The sequence below is a fragment of the Gymnoscopelus braueri genome, assembly GCF_963280865.1.
Source record: "Gymnoscopelus braueri genome assembly, chromosome: 1".
NCBI classification, from domain to species: Eukaryota; Metazoa; Chordata; class Actinopteri; order Myctophiformes; family Myctophidae; genus Gymnoscopelus; species Gymnoscopelus braueri.
In genome coordinates, this window is record NC_137603.1 from 57,630,554 (window position 1) to 57,648,208 (window position 17,655).

The following is a 17,655-nucleotide window of genomic DNA, read 5'->3' on the forward strand; positions in this document are numbered from 1 at the left end:
TGGGGATCTGGGAAGAGGGTGGTGGGGGGGATTAACCCATTAAGACCTGAGGCCGATTCTACAAAATGTCTTCCTAACTGTTTTATGAAAAAACCTACGTTACTATGTTATTGGTTCTCAAACCTTTTCATGTCAAGGACCGCAACATGTATATGTATTTGGCCACGGACCCCCCATCTCAAAATGTTTTGTTCCAGGGACCACCAAGAAGCAAAGATTTGAGTTACAAATGTTTGCTTTAAAAAATATATGTGTTCAAAGATTTGCACACATTTTCATGATTTCTCAAAAATAGCAGATCTACAAGCTCGTAGCGCGGCACCGAGTGCCGCGCTATGAGCTTGTATATCTGCTATTTTTGAATAGCCAAAGTGTAAAATAATGCTTTTATAACTCAAATAAAAAAAAATGACACAGATGCTTCTCCCGGTCTTTAATGGGTTAAATGGGGCGGTGGCTCAGTTCACCAGCAGGTGGAGGTTGGTGGTGGCGGCAGATCTGACCCCTATACTCCCTTCCCACTGCTCCAGACCCACCATCTGCCAGATACCGTCCTCCCCCTCAACTCCCCAATCCCCCCCCAGGGGGGGTTTGGGCGGACAGGCACTTGCTCGTCAATACTAGCCAGATGAAGCAGGCGGAAGGTTTTAGTCACATCTCCTTCGTCTTAAAAAGCAGGGATCAATCTTAACCGCGTGTAAAAGCGTCCATATTTTGGGATGAACATTCTGCGAAAAATTGCTGATCTACAAGCTCACAACGTGTGACCTTGGATATCGGCTATTTCTTTGGTGAAGATATTTGGCGTAGAAGGATAAAAGAGGAGGGGGGGGCTAGTATAGAACCCTGGGGGGGCTCTGGTCAATGACATATGTACGTATGTATTAAGTATTAATCCATTAAGACGGGGAACGCATCTGTGTCATTTTAAGATTTATTTGGCCATTCAAAAATAGCAGATATACAAGCTCATAGCGCCGCGCTACGAGTTTGTAGATCTTTTCTTTTTTTTTTTACTTGGAAAATGTGAGCAAATCTTTGAATATATATATATATGTTTTAAAGCGAACATTTTTAACTCCGATCTGTGCTTCTGGGGGGTCCCTGGAACAACATATTTTTAGATGGGGGTCTAAAAATATGAAGCGTTGAATTCATGGAAATTTGATTGTTTTTGATGCATTCCTGAGCCAATAATTTAATGACCGGGTGTATTTCCGGTAGGAGACTCAAAGAGTCTACTTTGAGTCTCCTGCCGGATACATTAGCATCTTTCCGCCGGTAATCAAATTAATGGCTTAGGAATGCGACAAAAACAAAAAAAATGGGTGAACTACTCCTTTAATGGCAAATGAGTCAAACTAAGAAATGACAAAAATCCACATTTTAAATAACGGTATGTTTACGGTAAGACGGTGGTTCTCAAAGTTGGGTCGGGGTTCCTTGGTGGGGGCGGGGGGGGGGGGGGTCCCAAATGCAGCCTTTACAGGTCTGTAACTCTGAGAGTGTATGGATACCAACCGTGAGGGAGTTCTGGGTGTCCGTTTGAGAATCACCGCCGTAAGGGTTCTTGAGGCCAGAAATGAACGTAAGTAGTGTGTGAGAAATGTTTCCTCGCTCAACACATAGTTGTGATATTCTGACAGCGAACAGAGTCGGGCAATACGGACTGAAGGTCTCAATACGCTGTCTCTAATCTTCCCCAAATTACGCAAAATACACGATTCCACAACGTACCTCTCATGCCATATAGTATATGCATTTATTTACTGCGATCAGACGTCGGAATAACAACCATTTCCATATCTTGATATCGAATGTTTCACATCGGTGATTCAAATGACCATGCTTCATATTTGGGAAATTGGACCCTACATGTAAGCACCGTGAGGAGCAAGGCTGTCTCCTGGCCTCCTCAGTGCAAAGCACAGAGACAGATGGACCACAACAAGCCCAGAGACCTCCAGCTGTTGGCAGGGTCCTCCTCCAGCTCTTAATTGTATGTGTTTAGGGGTCAGCTTGTGCGGTAATTGAGCTCCTTGGGGAGACGTTTTTTTGGGTGGAAATTAGTGTGAACTGGTGGGGTGGAGCTGGGCTCTAATTGTGGGCAGCGTCTGTCTGTTTCCTCTAGAGAGGGTTGAAGATTTCTGCAGCCCTACAGTCAGTGCAGTCCAGTGTTGATTTCGTCAACTGAAACTATGACGAAAAATGTTCGTTGACTACCTTTTTTCACTGACGAAAACTAAATAGAAACTAAGCTATGATGACTAAAACTATGACTATATATTGACAATTTCGTCAACAAATAAAAACTAGACTAAAATGACTAGTGGAGAAGAGATCATTTTATGTTTGGTTGCACTCGGGTGTTGCGCTCTGAAAATAGCAGCATCTAAAATAGCAGCATCTACAAGCTCACAACGCGTCGCAGCGCGACGCGTTGTGAGCTTGTAGATGCTGCTATTTTCAGAGCGCAACCAAGTGTAAAATCAGCCATTACGACGCCATCAAGGCACCGCCAAAATGTATTTTAGTCGACTAAATCAACTGTAGATTTAGTCGACTATAGTCTTATGATATTTAGTCGACTAAAACTAGACAAAAACTAAAACATTTCAGATGACTAAAATATGACTAAAACTAAATGGAATTTTATTCAAAAGACTATGACTAAAACTAAATCAAAATTTGCTGTCAAAATCAACACTGGTGCAGTCACCACCCATCCCTCTGCTTCTGCAGCCCTACATTCAGTAGGGCTGGATCTTCTTCAGGGATTTTGGAAGATCCAGCAGGATCAAACCGCTGAAGCGTTAAACGAGTGGAGCTGAGAAATAACCAGCGTTCCGGAAACTTTATTTATTTCCTGTTGCATCTCTGTTTGTCCAGCACCTGGGTGAGATTGGATGTGCATGCATGCGCATCCATCACTGACAAAAGCATCGCCTTAGTCAGTGATGGATGCCAAGCCCTAAGCTGATGAAAACATCAGCCATCACACACCTGTGTACATGCTCGCACGTGCTACCACACACACACACACACACACACACACACACACACACACACACACACACACACACACACACACACACACACACACACACACACACACACACACACACACACACACACACACACACACACACAACGCATACAGTAATAGATAATGCGGCAAGATATAGACTGACACAGCAAGACGTCTATGTCCAAAACTGTTAAGTTTCAGGATTTAAATAAAAAAATAGCAGATCTACAAGCTCAAAACGTGCTGCTGCGCGCCGCGTTTTGAGCTTGCAGATCTGCTACTTTTGATGCTTTTATGTGACCCTGTAGTATGATCAAGTAGGGCGTTCATTTCCGAAAAAATTAACGAAGAGGTAGGCAAGTAGATACATGGACACACGCACATGCACACACACACACACACACACACACACACACACACACACACACACACTCACCAGGAAGTCCTCTTCACAATAGACCTTTCCGTTGACGTTGTAGAAAGCTTTCCCTCTCAGCCGCCTCCCTGGAGAAGGAAGAAGAAGAAGATGCAACAAGTGAGTCATTTATTATTTTAGAATGTAGTTCTATCTATATACACACACAGCAATCAATGAACTGAACTGACTCCCTGCCGCTCAACGACACCGTACGAGCGTCTCCCTCAGCCTCCATCCTGCAGAGCACAGCAGGCAGTCAGTGGTGAGCAGATGGCACAGTCCTAATGTACAGTAGGTGGCACAAGTCTGCCTCTTAAGCCTGAATGGATTTCACTGTCAACACGTAAGCAACAATCACTACAAACCACACACTCCCCAGTTTTACCTCCCACTGTCCCCTCCATAAACCAGTGGGCTCCCCCTGCCATTGTAGACGCTCTCTCTCTCTCTCTCTCGCGCGCGCGCGTGCACGCACACACGCACACACGCACACACGCACACACACACACACACACACACACGCACACGCACACGCACACGCACACGCACACGCTTGTGCTTACGCAAACTACGCATACACACCACACCCTATCATACAGATACACTCTCGTTGCACGCACATACAGTATTCTCCAACTTATCTCACATGGGAAGCCGATGCAGAAATGTAGACAGTGTGTCAATAAAGTACAGTGTTTTCTTCCCACACAGACTTACCGTAAGACATTAATTTGCCCCGGGAAGTATTTTCTCAGGAGGATTTTTACGATTTGTGCGTCATTGTGTGGGATTTTTTGGGAAAAAGAGGAACCGTGAGGATCATCAGATAATTCAATATCACATGCACTAGATCAGATGCCAAACACTTCCCCGAACCCCACCCATCTAGTAAGAGGTTTAAGACAAACATTGGCCAATTATCTATGACTGGAATCTGGAATCACTGGCATCACACAACGTTCAAATATGTCGGCATGCCATGCAGAGCACTGGCCCCCAACCCTGCAATGCAGTGTTGATTTTGTCGACTAAAACTATGACGAAAAATGTTCGTCGTTCATCTTTATTCACTGACGAAAACGAAATAAAAACGAAATAAAAACTAAGCTATGATGACTAAAATTAAGACTAAATATATTGACAATTTCGTCAACAAATAAAGACTAGACTAAAATGTTAGTGAGGGACTAGTGGAGAAGAGATCCAGTAGAATCCAGTAGAAAAGACAAGTCATTTTATGTTTGGTTGCGCGTGGGTGTTGCGCTCTGAAAATAGCAGATCTACAAGCTCACAACGCGTCGGGCTGCGACGCGTTGTGAGCTTGTAGGTCTGCTATTTTCAGCATGCAACTGAGTGTAAAATCAGCCATTACGACGCCATCAAGGCACCGCCACAATACATTTTAGTCGACTAAATCAACTGTAGATTTAGTAGACTATAATCTTATGATATTTTGTCGACTGAAACTAGACAAAAACTAAAACATTTCAAGTGACTAAAATATGACTAAAACTAAATGGAATTTTATTCAAAAGACTATGACTAAAACTAAATAAAAATGTGCTGTCAAAATCAACACTGCTGCAATGTAGCCTACATGTACGGTACATGTGTCACATCCTATATTTGATTACCAAAATAAATATTGCCACTGAAACCACAAGCAAGTGTGTAATTAAAGGTAGGGTACTATGTCTTGGTTAAAAAAATATGTTTTGTTTATTTTGAGAACATTTTCTTGGTGTTTTCTGCCTTTATTTCGTTTGATAGTATAGTGGAGATCGACAGGAAACAGGGGAGAGAGACGCGCAGCAAGGGTCCACTGGGCTCGGGAATCGAACCCAGGCATCAAAGCCTAAATGTGGTACACGCCTTAACCACTAGGCCATTGGCACCACTAATGACTATAGTATTAAAATTCAATTGTCTTTTTTACGTCCAATCAATTTGTTCATAAAGTTAACATAAGTATAACTAAATGCATTTGAAATTAAATAAAAATATTACTTTTCAAGATTCCAATTCAAAAATAGCAAAAATAGCAGATCTACAAACTCAAAACGTGTCGCACTGCTACGCGTTTTGAGCTTGTACAGTAGATCGGCTATTTTTGCTACTTTTGTGTGACATAGAATGGCGAAGTACAGCATTAATTTATGAAAAAGGTTAAAATACGGAGATAAGAGGTGTCTGCCCGACAGACAGTATATACAATGTGGCCCTCTGGACTGAGTGTGGAAATATAGTGGCCCTCTCCATCATCAAAGTCGCCCACCCCTGCTAAAGAGTGTTTTTTCAGTAACAGGGGGTCTCCCTGTCGCTCCTATAGAGTCTATAATGAGTACTATCAGAATATAGAGCTATTTAACACTTATTTTAACGATAAAATGTCACTACTACCTAAACTGCAAAAAGTTTTAAAAAATCTTCCAAAATATGAAAGAATTTGCCAACATTTAGAAAATAACCAATCTACAAGATTACAACGTGTTGCGATGTCACGTGTTGTGAGCTTATTATAGATGGGCTATTTTCGCTATTCGGCGTACGACAATTCGACAAAGCATAACGGGCGAGAAAACATGACAATATTGATGACACTTGGTCAACGCTCTGTTCACTACCGTGGTGACAGCCAGCTCCAGCTCCACCATGCTCTCTCTCTGCCATGACTTCAGTCGTTGTGCCTTGGCAAGGCACGCACATGGACCCCATAAATCTGTAGGATTAGTCTGTTTTAATTGCTGTCCTGAACTGCCATTGGTTTTTATGGGTGTCCCGGCATGGGAAAGACAACCCCCCCCCCCCCCTCCACCACCCACCCCATCCCTCCTTTTTTATAACGCTAAAATTTATGCAAACGCTGTATTTCACACACGCACACACGGTGTCACAATGCCGGGCCCGATGGCAATACATTAACACCCACATAAATGGCCAGAGCGGCCCAAGAATGCCGTCCGCACAATAGGTGAGACTTTTAAGACTTTGAGACTGAGGGGTAATTAGCATTTTTGGGGGCTTCCAACTGAAAGAGAAAAAAACAAGCTGTTCCTCCATAGGGACTACTAAAGGATAAGAGTGGCCGTGATGGGCTAGCAGGATAGCTTAAACCATTAAGACCGGGAACGCATCTGTGTGTCACTTTTAGATTTCTTTGGCTATTCAAAAATAGCCGATCTTCAAGCTCGCTATGAGCTTGTAGATCTGCTATTTTTTTTCAAATCTATTTTTTTTCTTCAAAGCTTTGAATATATATATACAGTATACGTTTTAAAGCAAAAAAATAACTCCTATCTGTGCTTCTGGGGGTCCCTGGAACAACATATTTTGAGATGGGGGTCCGCGGCCAAATACCTTTTGGGGGTCCTTGACATGGAAAAGTTGAAGCACCACTGATATTACAGTAGCAACGACAACTTTTTTTTTTCAAAAAACTGTTTGTAGAAAAAATATTAAAAGATTTGCACAAATGTTCACGATGAAAAAAAAAAATGCAGATCTACAAGCTCATAGCGCGGCACTCGGTGCCGCGCTATGAGCTTGTATATCTGCTATTTTTTAATAGCCCAAAGAAATCTTAAAATGACAGATGCGTTACCGGTCTTAATTGGTTAAACGGATGGAAAACCATGCCATTCTTCTAAACGCAGGCTGTTGTAGCAGAGTGGAGAGAGTTTTGTCTCTCTGGCCTGGCCTGTGCTGTGCCGTGCCGTGCCGGGCTGCAGAGCAAGGGTCTGGATGGAAGGTGAACACAAAGAGCTGATGACTGTGTGGTGTGGTGTGGTGTGGTGTGGTGTGGTGTGGTGTGGTGTGGTGTGGTGTGGTGTGGTGCGCTGCTATGGGGAGCGGGTCGACTGAGCAAACGGGGACATTCTTTCTGACTGAGGTCACTAGCTGGTCCCATTCAACTAACCCCCCCCCCCTCCAACCCCCCCTGCACCCCTCTAACACCCCCTCTGCCCTCCCTCTCTCTCTCCCCCTCACCGAGAGAGAGAGAGAGAGAGAGAGAGAGAGGGAGAGAGAGAGAGGTAGGGGGGCTCCATGCCTTTCTCCCTCTCTCTCTCTCTCTCTCTCTCTCTCCCTCCTCTGGCTCTTTGTCAGCAGAGAGCGTTGCAGAGGGCTGGGCCTCCTCCTCCTCCTCCTCCTCCTCCTCCTAGCGCTACATTTTATAGAAGCAAAGGAATTTCCCACTCCAATCAACAATCTTAAAACGGTTATTTGGCCCAATAGTCCCTAAGATGGCTGCCTGTCTGCCTGTCTGTCTGTCTGTCAGTTGTTTGATAAGGTTTTCACGGGAGGAGTTGAGAGAGAGAGAGAGAGAGAGAGAGAGGTTGGTCCGGTGCACTTTGCAGCTAAACAGGGCACACGCTCACGGGGGCTGGTTGCGTTACCATGGCGAGGGCGCTGTTTGGCGGAGCATTCCGGTGGCCGTTGTGCTGAACATTCCGACGGTCTGAGCCTCAATGCCTTGTCGACTAAAACACATCGAGTACTGTAATGCCCCGCGTTCGCCACAAAACACCGTCGCATGTAAAGAGTGGCCTAGCCGTTGTAAAAAGTCAAAAGAGAGGGGCTGCTACACCGAGAATGATCCTTTTCTAGCACTCCCACTTCTATGGAGGCCTGTGCTCTGCTTATACAGCCTCTGAGCGAGAGAGCGCTGTGGGACATGTGGCGTTTTAACATGCCGTTTGGGGACCAAATGGTTCCCGGATTGGGATTTTACACTCCAGATACTTTAGCTTTTTCCTTTTTTTTTTCTTCAGTGGCCCCACATTAGTTTCCCATGACTCAAGTATTTTGTGGAGCCTGTTTATTATTTTTTCACAGACACACATCTCTTGAACTAATGGGAATGTGTTTTTTTTTTGTTTTCCCCCATCTCTGGTTTTAACACTTCAAATAACTGAGATGGCAATTTTTACTGTGAGTCTGTGACTAGCGTGAGTGTGGACAATAATACAGTAGCTTACCAATGCATGACTCAGTAGGGAAGTAAATGATTAATCGATGATTGATTAATCCCCATTATATACTTCATTTTGTGTCCGATTAGCTCAGTCGGTATAGAGCTCTGGCCAGTGGACCACAAGGTCATGAGTTCAATCCCAGGCACCGCCAACTCAGCGTATGAGTAGCGTGGCTTGGGTGAGGCAAGTCTGTAAGTTGGTTCTCCGATTAACAGACTTACTTAAGTATTTGATTGGTCAAAAATATACCAACGGATGATATTGTAGTGCTATTTCTGAGACAAAGCTTGACAGATGCATCTCTCACAATTACACTTATTTTTATAAAAATGTTTACAAAGGTTTACTGTCATTTTATAGTTTATTTATATTGCACATATATTGCTAAAAAAACGTCCATCTAGATTAATCGATTCATTGATCGTTAACATGGCTGGCGATCAATTAACCCATTTTGGGCGGGAACCCCTATTTGTAACTATTTCAGGACGGGAACTTCTTTTGGGGTTCTTGTTGCTATGTACAGTATATAGCAAAATACATTTGTTGCAATTTTTGAATAAATATTTGAAGTTTTTCAGAAAACTTGGGTCAGGATTTAGAAGGTGTTTTTAGAATCGGCCTCAGGCCTAAATGGGTTAAGGAAACTGCTTAAAATGTGCATCCCTTCTATTGTCAAGGCAAAACACCCTCCCTGGTTGCCACAAGAGAAGACACAGCAGCCAATAAAGCATGGCTAGCAGTGCTTCTGGGAGCTTATCTGTCTCCTGTGTTTACATAGACTGAATATTACTTTTTCATCCAAAAGAAAGAAGACTCATGAAGTCTAAAACGATCCCAGCGTGGGCCGTGCCATGTTCTGCTGAGACGAGATGACATTCTTCTGGTTTTCAACGTGGGCACACTACTGCACTTGTAACTACAGTAAGTACGTGTACTCAAGTACTGTACCTAAGTATACTTTTGAGCTTTACTTGAGTATTTCCAATTTTCAATACTTTCACTTCTACTCAACTACATCTCAGAGGCAAATATTGTACTTTTACTTCACTACAATTCTTTGAAAACTTTAGTTACAAGTTACTTCAGACCTACATATATACTTTGGCTATTTGAAAATAGCAGATTTACAAGCTCATAACCTGTCGATTTTTTAAACATTTTAAACATTTGAAAAATGGGACCTTCTGCATAATGAGTACTTTTACTTTTGGTACTTTAAGTACATTTTGATGCCAATACTTTTGTACTTTTACTCAAGTCATTTTTGAATACCGAAATTGTACTTGTAACAGAGTATTTCTACTAATAGGGTATTGATACATTTACTTAAGTAAAACATTTTAATGGCGTGGTGTGGATAATATTTTTTTTAATTCTATACTCTCAGCAGAGCTGCTTAGTTCAGGAGTTTCTTTAACTTCTTAACCTCTGACCATTTGTCCAACAACTCCTTGCTTCCATGGATTAAACAAAGCTAAATAAAATCTCGACTGAAAATGTTTGTATGACCAAATCCTAATGTACGATTTGTATGAAACAGTGTGAAAGGAGCTCCCCCACACTAGCGCTGATTCCTAAACAATTAACACGTTAACCCACGTGTTGAGAGCTTGTAGATCTGCTATTTTAAAAATAAATCAATACAAAAATCTGGAATATTTTTGAAACATTTCAATGACACAAATGTCGTATAAATTTAGGACAATGAAAAAGCATTATAAACAATACAGTTTGACTGACGCCCGTTTTCAATCCATTTATTTATCTCCATAGTTGCTTCCTTTGGGCTTGTTTTCATAGACCTCGCTGCTTGTTTTCATAGACCTGGTTGCTTGTTTCTCTCGTGAAATCTGGCAACACTGCTGGGAGCTGCATAATAATCCAACCAGTCTTCTACTTTGCGGCCAATGAAGCACACCTCTCTCCTACGTTTATTATGTAATTTCTGGGCTGACAGACACAGCTCAATTTGCTTCCATGTGCCCGGACAGCTGGTGGCAGGCAGGCAGGCAGGCAGGCAGGCTCCTTCAGCGGTATCTGAAAATGTCTGATAAGCTGGCCTGATTCTCCAGCCCCAACCGAGGGCCAGATAGACGCTGCACATGTTCCAATTATTTGTTTTAACCTGCTTGCAGCTCCAGTTGAATGGGGTCTGCCATACAGTTTGCATGGTAATAGTAACTCTAAGGCAGGGGTCTTCAACGTTTTCAGGCCAAGGACCCCCTAGCTGAGAAAGAGATGAAGCAGGGACCCCCTCTATATTGTATAAAATTGTGTTTCAGGTAAACTTTTGATGCTCTTTTTTCCCTCTACACCTATAACTCTTTGCCAAAAATAGCCGATCTACCAGCTCACAACGCCTCGCAGCGCGAGGCGTTGTGAGCTGGTAGATCTGCTATTTTTGGCTAAAGTTCTCCTCAGAAAAGGGATGCTGGGTTCAAGTGGTTAATGTAAAAAAAAAAATCATATCACACAAAGATTTGGCGGACCCCCTGTAGTAACTCTGAGGACCCCCTAGGGGTCCCGGGCCCCCTGTTGAAGACCCCTGCTCTAAGGGGCTGTGTCTGTCCACCGAGGAGATTATTCCTGAGCGCAGAGTACGAATTTGAATTGATTTGAATGAGAGAGACACAGATTTTAGCTATGCTGGATACTGCAGCAGGCGCCGAGGGTACGGACACACCAAATTTGCAATGGCTTTCAATGGGAACGGAGCGGAAAGCTGCGCAATGCCAACGAAACGGTCCGTTCCCATTGAAAATCATTGCAAAAAAAATACGGCCAAATAGCAGAACAAAGTCTATTCTGTTCGTCATTTCCGTTCACGAAAATATATTTTAAAATATCTTTACGTTTTATTTTAGAATTTCCATTTCTGATGAGCAGCAAGCTATATCATGCTTCTATCATTTAAATTTGTATCAGGACAAATTTGCAGGACTGTAAAGACGAAACGGAAGCGGGGAGGAGGCTTTATCCTCTGATCATTTTCAGAGCTTCCATCGCTCCAGAATGTATGACACAAGCATTTGAACATTGAGGGAGGCCATTAGTCTGGCTCGCGAGACTAGGTGTGACCACAGTACCCTGAGGGTCTATTCTGCGCTACGCGTTCATGTCTGGGGTTTTTATGTGGTCACAGAGTTTAAATATTTTCAACTCTGGATGTTTGGATGAGTGTTTTAGAAGAATGCCATGCGTTTTTCAGCTTGGGAAAAAAATGCTTTGGTGGACACACAGCCTGAGGACAATTTTCAGCATACCGCTTTGAGACTGATGATTTGTCTCGCAGTAAACCCGACTAATGTATTACTTAAAAAAACGAATATCTCCACTACTTTTTGACCCATATCAAGGCAGCCTTGATTAAATGCAAGGAAAGTTAACTGAACAAGCATGCTTTTTGAAAATAAATGTTATATTCACCACCACTCACAAACATAATCACCCATTTTTCCAGTTGATCAAGGGAATTGAGCATGTGTGTGGTACAGAAAGCAGTGGTTCTCAAAGTGGGGTCCGGGGACCAGGGGTCCTTGAGAGCGTTCCAGGGGGTCCCCAGCTAAATGATAGATAGTTAGGAACCAAATGGACCCTTATGGGTCTGTAACTCAGAGAGAGTACAAATGGACCCTAACGGGTCCATTTGGTTCCATTTGAACACTCTCAGAGTTAAATTAACATTGATTTTACAACATAAATTGGGGTCCCAGAGATGGAAATGCCATTAAATGGGGGTCCGTAGCCTAATGTATGTCAAACTGGGGGTCCTTGAAATTAAAACGGTTGAAAATCACTGCTATGAGCAGTATTATCAATTCATTGATTAATTGAATACATACAGTATAGGACCACAATGGAAACAAGTTCCCAGGACTTTTCTTGTGTTATCCCTTTAGCTTTAATGTCTTACTGTACCACGTGCTGTTTACAGTTCTGACTAATAAAGCATTCAATCAATCAAAAAAGATTGCACTCAGCAATGTGCATATCTCCACCAATACTAAGCAATTGTCAAGATATTTCATTTCTACATGTCGGATAGTTTAACACTGTTTCCAGTGGCCGGAAATAAGTGAATCAGTCTGGAAGGGAGGTAAAGGCCCACAGCCACACAGCCCTGTGGGCCATCGGTGTGAAACGTTTATCAGTTTTGTCCCTGCCCTATTATATGAATAAACGTTCCACAACATTTCAAATAATTAAGATATTTATATTTTGGAGGAACAGACAAAAAAGTAGAAAAGGAATGGGACGAAAAAATAACCATGTTCCGACTCAGTGGCCGAAGGTAACAAATAAGCAATCAAAATAAATGAAAGGCATTTTAAATCATATTTTGTTCATGAGAGGCAGGTGTGTCAGCCAATCTGTTAAATTGAATTATCCTAATTAGGCCTGTGCACAGCAGTAGCATACAAATGAAGCTGCCTGCGGAACAATATTGTGTATTATGTTCAAACGGGGAAAAATAAACATAGCTTAAGCTTCAACCGCATTCAAAACACAAAGAAAAGGTGAAATACTGAAAAGCTAAATTATTTTGAAAAAGTTAGATCCACTTGCAACCTCTTATCACAATTATTTCGACAAAAGAATCAAGCTAGGATTCTTCTCTTCTTCTTGTGGACATCATGCAGCCCTAGAGTGCAGATAGCAGGGATTCATGGTGGATTCTTCCAAACCACATGAGACAGATAGCAGCCAATGTTGCCATGTCTGCTTATTATAAGCACCTTTGGGCTTGTTTTTCTGTAAAGTCGTAAAAATATTAGTAGTTGCGGGTTGCGTTTTTTTTGGCCTTGTTTCTAAAGTGTAGTTGCTTATTTGGGCTTGTTTCCTAATGTTGCTTATAAACCAGTGGTTCTTAAACATCTTCATGGCAAGGACCCCCAGATTAATAAACCCATCTGAAAATATGTTGTGCCATGGACCCCCCCCCCCCCCCCCCCCCATGCAGTATTTATGCTTTTTGTTTGTGCTAGTTGTTGTTGAAAATAGCAGATCTACAAGTTCGATGCGACACGTTGTGAGCTTGTAGATCGGCTATTTTCAAATAGACGTAGCCTATAGTCGCTTCTTTTGGGCTAGTTTTCATAGACCATTGGTTCTTTAAATAGGGTTCAAGGGGGTCCCCTGCAAAAGTAGTTATTATAGCATCACAATCATTTTAACCACTTAATCCATTTTTATGTTGGCTATTCAAAAATAGCAGATCTACAAACTCACAGTGCGTCACTTCGTGCCGTGCTGCAAGCTTGTATATCTGCAATTTTCGAATATCAGATATATTTTTTAAATATCACACAAATCTTCTCTTCTGGAGGGTCCCTGGTACAAACACCTTTTCAGATGGGGGTACGCGGCCAAATACATATCAATTTGGGGGTCCTTGACATGAAAAGTTTTGATAAGACCTCCCGGTTGCTTATTTCTTTCGGCAAAACGTGGCAACACAGATAGCGGCACAGTGAGCTCAGTATACAGCCATCCAGTGACTTCACCCCTCAGAGAGCTTCACAACCACAACATACACAGACCTCGTGAGGGAGAGAGGAGCACACACTGTTTGATGTTTTGGCTCCATGCTCTCATTATACTGTCGCTCTCAGGCAGAAACCTTGGTATCTGTCCATATTTCATCTTTTTATGTGTTTGTTTTTTTTCATAAATGAATGTCCTATTATAATACTTTGTCGTATGATGCTATGAGCTTGCAACTTTCGCCAGTTCCCGCATTTTTCACAACTTTCACAAAGTTCCCGCAACTTTAGCAAATTCCCGCCATTTCACCGCATAAATTCATTTATCAAACCCCCGCATATTCCATTGCATAAATCCCATTAAGACCTGGAACGCATCTGTGTCACTTTAGATTTCTTTGGCTATTCAAAAATAGCAGATATACAAGCTCATAGCGCGGCACCGAGTGCCGCGCTACGAGCTTGTATATCTGCTATTTTTGAAAAATCTTGAAAAAAAAAAAGATTTAGATTTTTTCCCAAAAACTGTTAGGATTTAGATTTTTTTTTAAAGAATCGCCTCAGGTCTTAATGGGATAATCAAAGATTTTTGCCAGCAAAATCAAGGAGTTTTGCCCGCATAAAGGCTCAGGAGAGACGTAGTACAATACTGACTGACTGACTGACTGACTGACTGACTGACTGACTGACTGGGGCCATAGATGGGCTCCTCTTGTTGGGAGAGAGAGAGAGAGAGAGAGGCACCTCTCAAGTTCCACCAGCCCCACCCTGTCTGTCCTCCTCTCTCTCTCCTCCAGAACAAATGGACCTTTATTACCTGCAGCCCATGTGCTGAGGAGCAGGGGGGGGGGGCAGAGGGAGAGGGGGGGGGGGGCGAGGGAAGCAAACAGGAGGCAGAGGGAAGAGGAGGGATGAGGAATGGGAGGTGAGAAAGGAGAGACCGCGGATAAAAGAGGGGAGACGGTGTAGGAGTAGGAAACAGAGGAGAGGCGGAGGAGAGCAGAGAAAGAGGGTTGGGGGAGAGAGAGAGAGAGAGAGAGAGAGAGAGAGAGAGAGAGAGAGAGAGAGAGAGAGAGAGAGAGAGAGAGAGAGAGAGAGAGAGAGAGAGAGAGTTAGGACAAAGAAGTGGGAGAGAGGAATGGACAGGGTGGGAGAAAATGAGAGAGGGAGGGAAGAGGGAAAACAGTGGAGAGACAGAGGGCAAGAAAAAAAGGGAAAAGGAGGGGAGTGAAATGAAGAGAAGGAACAACAGGGAGAAGCCGGAGAGGAAGACAAAGTGGTCTGTGCTTTAAGGATGGATGGATGGATGGATGGATGGATGGATGGATGGATGGATAGGGCCGTCACCATTATACATTTTAAGTTGACCATTAATTGTCACACAAATGATTGCGATTAAAGAGGTGGTGTCATGGTTTTGCACTTTTTCTGTTTTTCATGTGTCTATGAGGTAGATAGAACTCCATTAAGCCCCCTGGTGGTGTTTTTATGGTGTTTTATGTCTTCTCTGACTATTTTGAGTTTCTACCTGGAGGCGGAAACCTTGAGGGTCAAACGTGCCAATAGAGAAACAGCGCATAGTAAAAACATACCCTCCCCCTCATTATCATAACCCAACAGGTGTGGGCATGAGGAGGAGGAGGGACTAGGACAGGTGGGTGGTGCTAAGGTGGTGGAGGAGGTGCTAAGGTGAGAACCAGGTATACTTAATGAACTGGAGGCGTGTCCACATAAAAACATAATTTTAACAATTTCTGTACACTTTTTTGAAAAGAATCTTCCTCCTAGTATAACCATAATACCTGATGATTATGTTTTGGGGGGGGAAAAAATCACTGAAAATCACGGCACCCCGTCTTTAAGGATTTCATTGTGCTTTTGGCGTTTGAATATTGGAACATATATGAACTTAAAAATGTTGTTTGGTTAAAATCACAAATTGCAAAGGGCATATATGACAAATAACTTAAATATACAAAGACATTTTTGACATAATTTAATAATTTGATGCATGTAAAAATGGCAGAAGTAGCTGATCTACAAGCTTACGACGCGTTGTAAGCTTGTAGATCTGCTATTTCTGCTTTTTTACCAGGTTAACCTGGTCTACATCTACACTCGCTAGTCGTGACTTTTGCGTGACTTTTTCCCTCATTGGCTGGTCCTTTAGCCAATGAGGGCTCAATGTCCTCTCAGAATATGGGATCTAAAGACGACCCACAATACTGTGTTCGGCCACTGTATGCATCTCTATGGTAAATGGGGCTGTTGAAAAAGTGTGGTCGTCGCCTCCAAACAAACCATTGACTTGACTCTTCATACACACACACACAGCGCCGCCTCCAACAGCGACCCAGAAAAAACAAGACAACGTACACAAGCCCTTACTGAGGCACACAAACTGATTTCGCTCCGTTCATAAACTATTTACTGACATTTTGGCTGTTTTTGTTAGTCCGCGAGCCAAAGGGTACAGGAGCACGGGTCCATTTGGTCCCGTGCGGGGACGCTGGAGAGAGCAACCTGGTATAGTATGACTGTGTGATATCTTGTTTTATATTTGAAAATGTGTGAACATTTTTCAACATGGAAACGTTTATGGTGATTATCTCAAACTAGACCATACCCGGTGAAGGTTATTGCACGTCCTGTAACGCGGTCCCCCCGCGGCACCCCCCGCGGTCACCCCTCCCCACGGGCAACCCCCCACACACCCCCCCGTCGCGGAACCCCCCGGGTCCCGTCGCAAACACACACACACACGCAACGTTTAGCGCGAGTCGTCTCGTGCGCGCACACGCACACACAGCGACACGACCCAAGACAGACACCAAGACAGACGGACAGACAGAGGTTACTCAAATTATAGGAAGATAATTGTGATTACACGATGATGTAATAATTGTGACAGGCCTATGGATGGATGGACAGACGGATGTGTTGACAGAGCAGGGGTGGAAGAAGTACTCAGTTATTTTACTTAAGTAAAAGTAGCAATACCACAATATAAAAATACTCTGTTACAAGTAAAAGGCCGGTGTTCAAAATGTTACTTGTTACAACACGTCGCATTGCGACGCGTTGTGAGCATGTAGATCGGCTATTTTCAAATAGCCTATGTATAAAACAGGGCTAATGTGGTTAATGTATGTTTTATAATATAATAATTTATCTGCAAAGTAACTAGTAAATAAAGTTTTCAAATAATTGTAGTGGAGTAAAAGTATAATAGTTGCCTCTGAGATGTAGTGGAGTAGAAGTAAAAGTAGTAAAGTACTGAAAATTGGAAATACTCCACTAAAGTAAAAATAAAAAAAGTAAGGTAGGTAAAAAATACCTAAAAAATTGTACTTAAAGGGGAATTTTGGACTAAAGTTTTATTACCTTTTCTATGACGTTATGATATCTTAGGATGAATGGTACAGTGAAAAAAATTCATAACTCCACCCCTGGTCCGCTACAGCTTAAAAGGTGCGCGGATAGGCCTTAGGTTAGATCACATATTTTAATAGCTTTTTTTTTTTTTTTTTTTTTTTAGATCTGATGTTCTTAGTGACAGAACACTATGCAACAAAAAAAAAAAAAAAAAAAAAAAAAACTAAGTCTCGCTAGATGAGATTGAAATCTCGAGATTTCAATCTCGTCTAGCGAGACTTCTGTTCTTTTTTTTTTTTTTTTTTTTTTTTTTTTGGACAGTGTTCTGTCACTATGAACGTCAGATCTCTCACAAAAAAAAAAAAAAAAAAGCTA

The 17,655-nt window shown here is 42.5% G+C and overlaps 1 protein-coding gene across 1 annotated transcript in view; it reads right to left on the minus strand.

Moving 5' to 3' along the window:
* Positions 1 to 17,655, minus strand: part of wtip (WT1 interacting protein) — a 64,721-nt gene that overhangs the window by 12,793 nt on the left and 34,273 nt on the right. Inside the window, exon 3 of the mRNA XM_080432182.1 lies at positions 3,465 to 3,532. Within this exon, the coding sequence (XP_080288308.1) occupies positions 3,465 to 3,532 (68 nt within the window). The remainder of the gene's footprint in view (positions 1 to 3,464; positions 3,533 to 17,655) is intronic.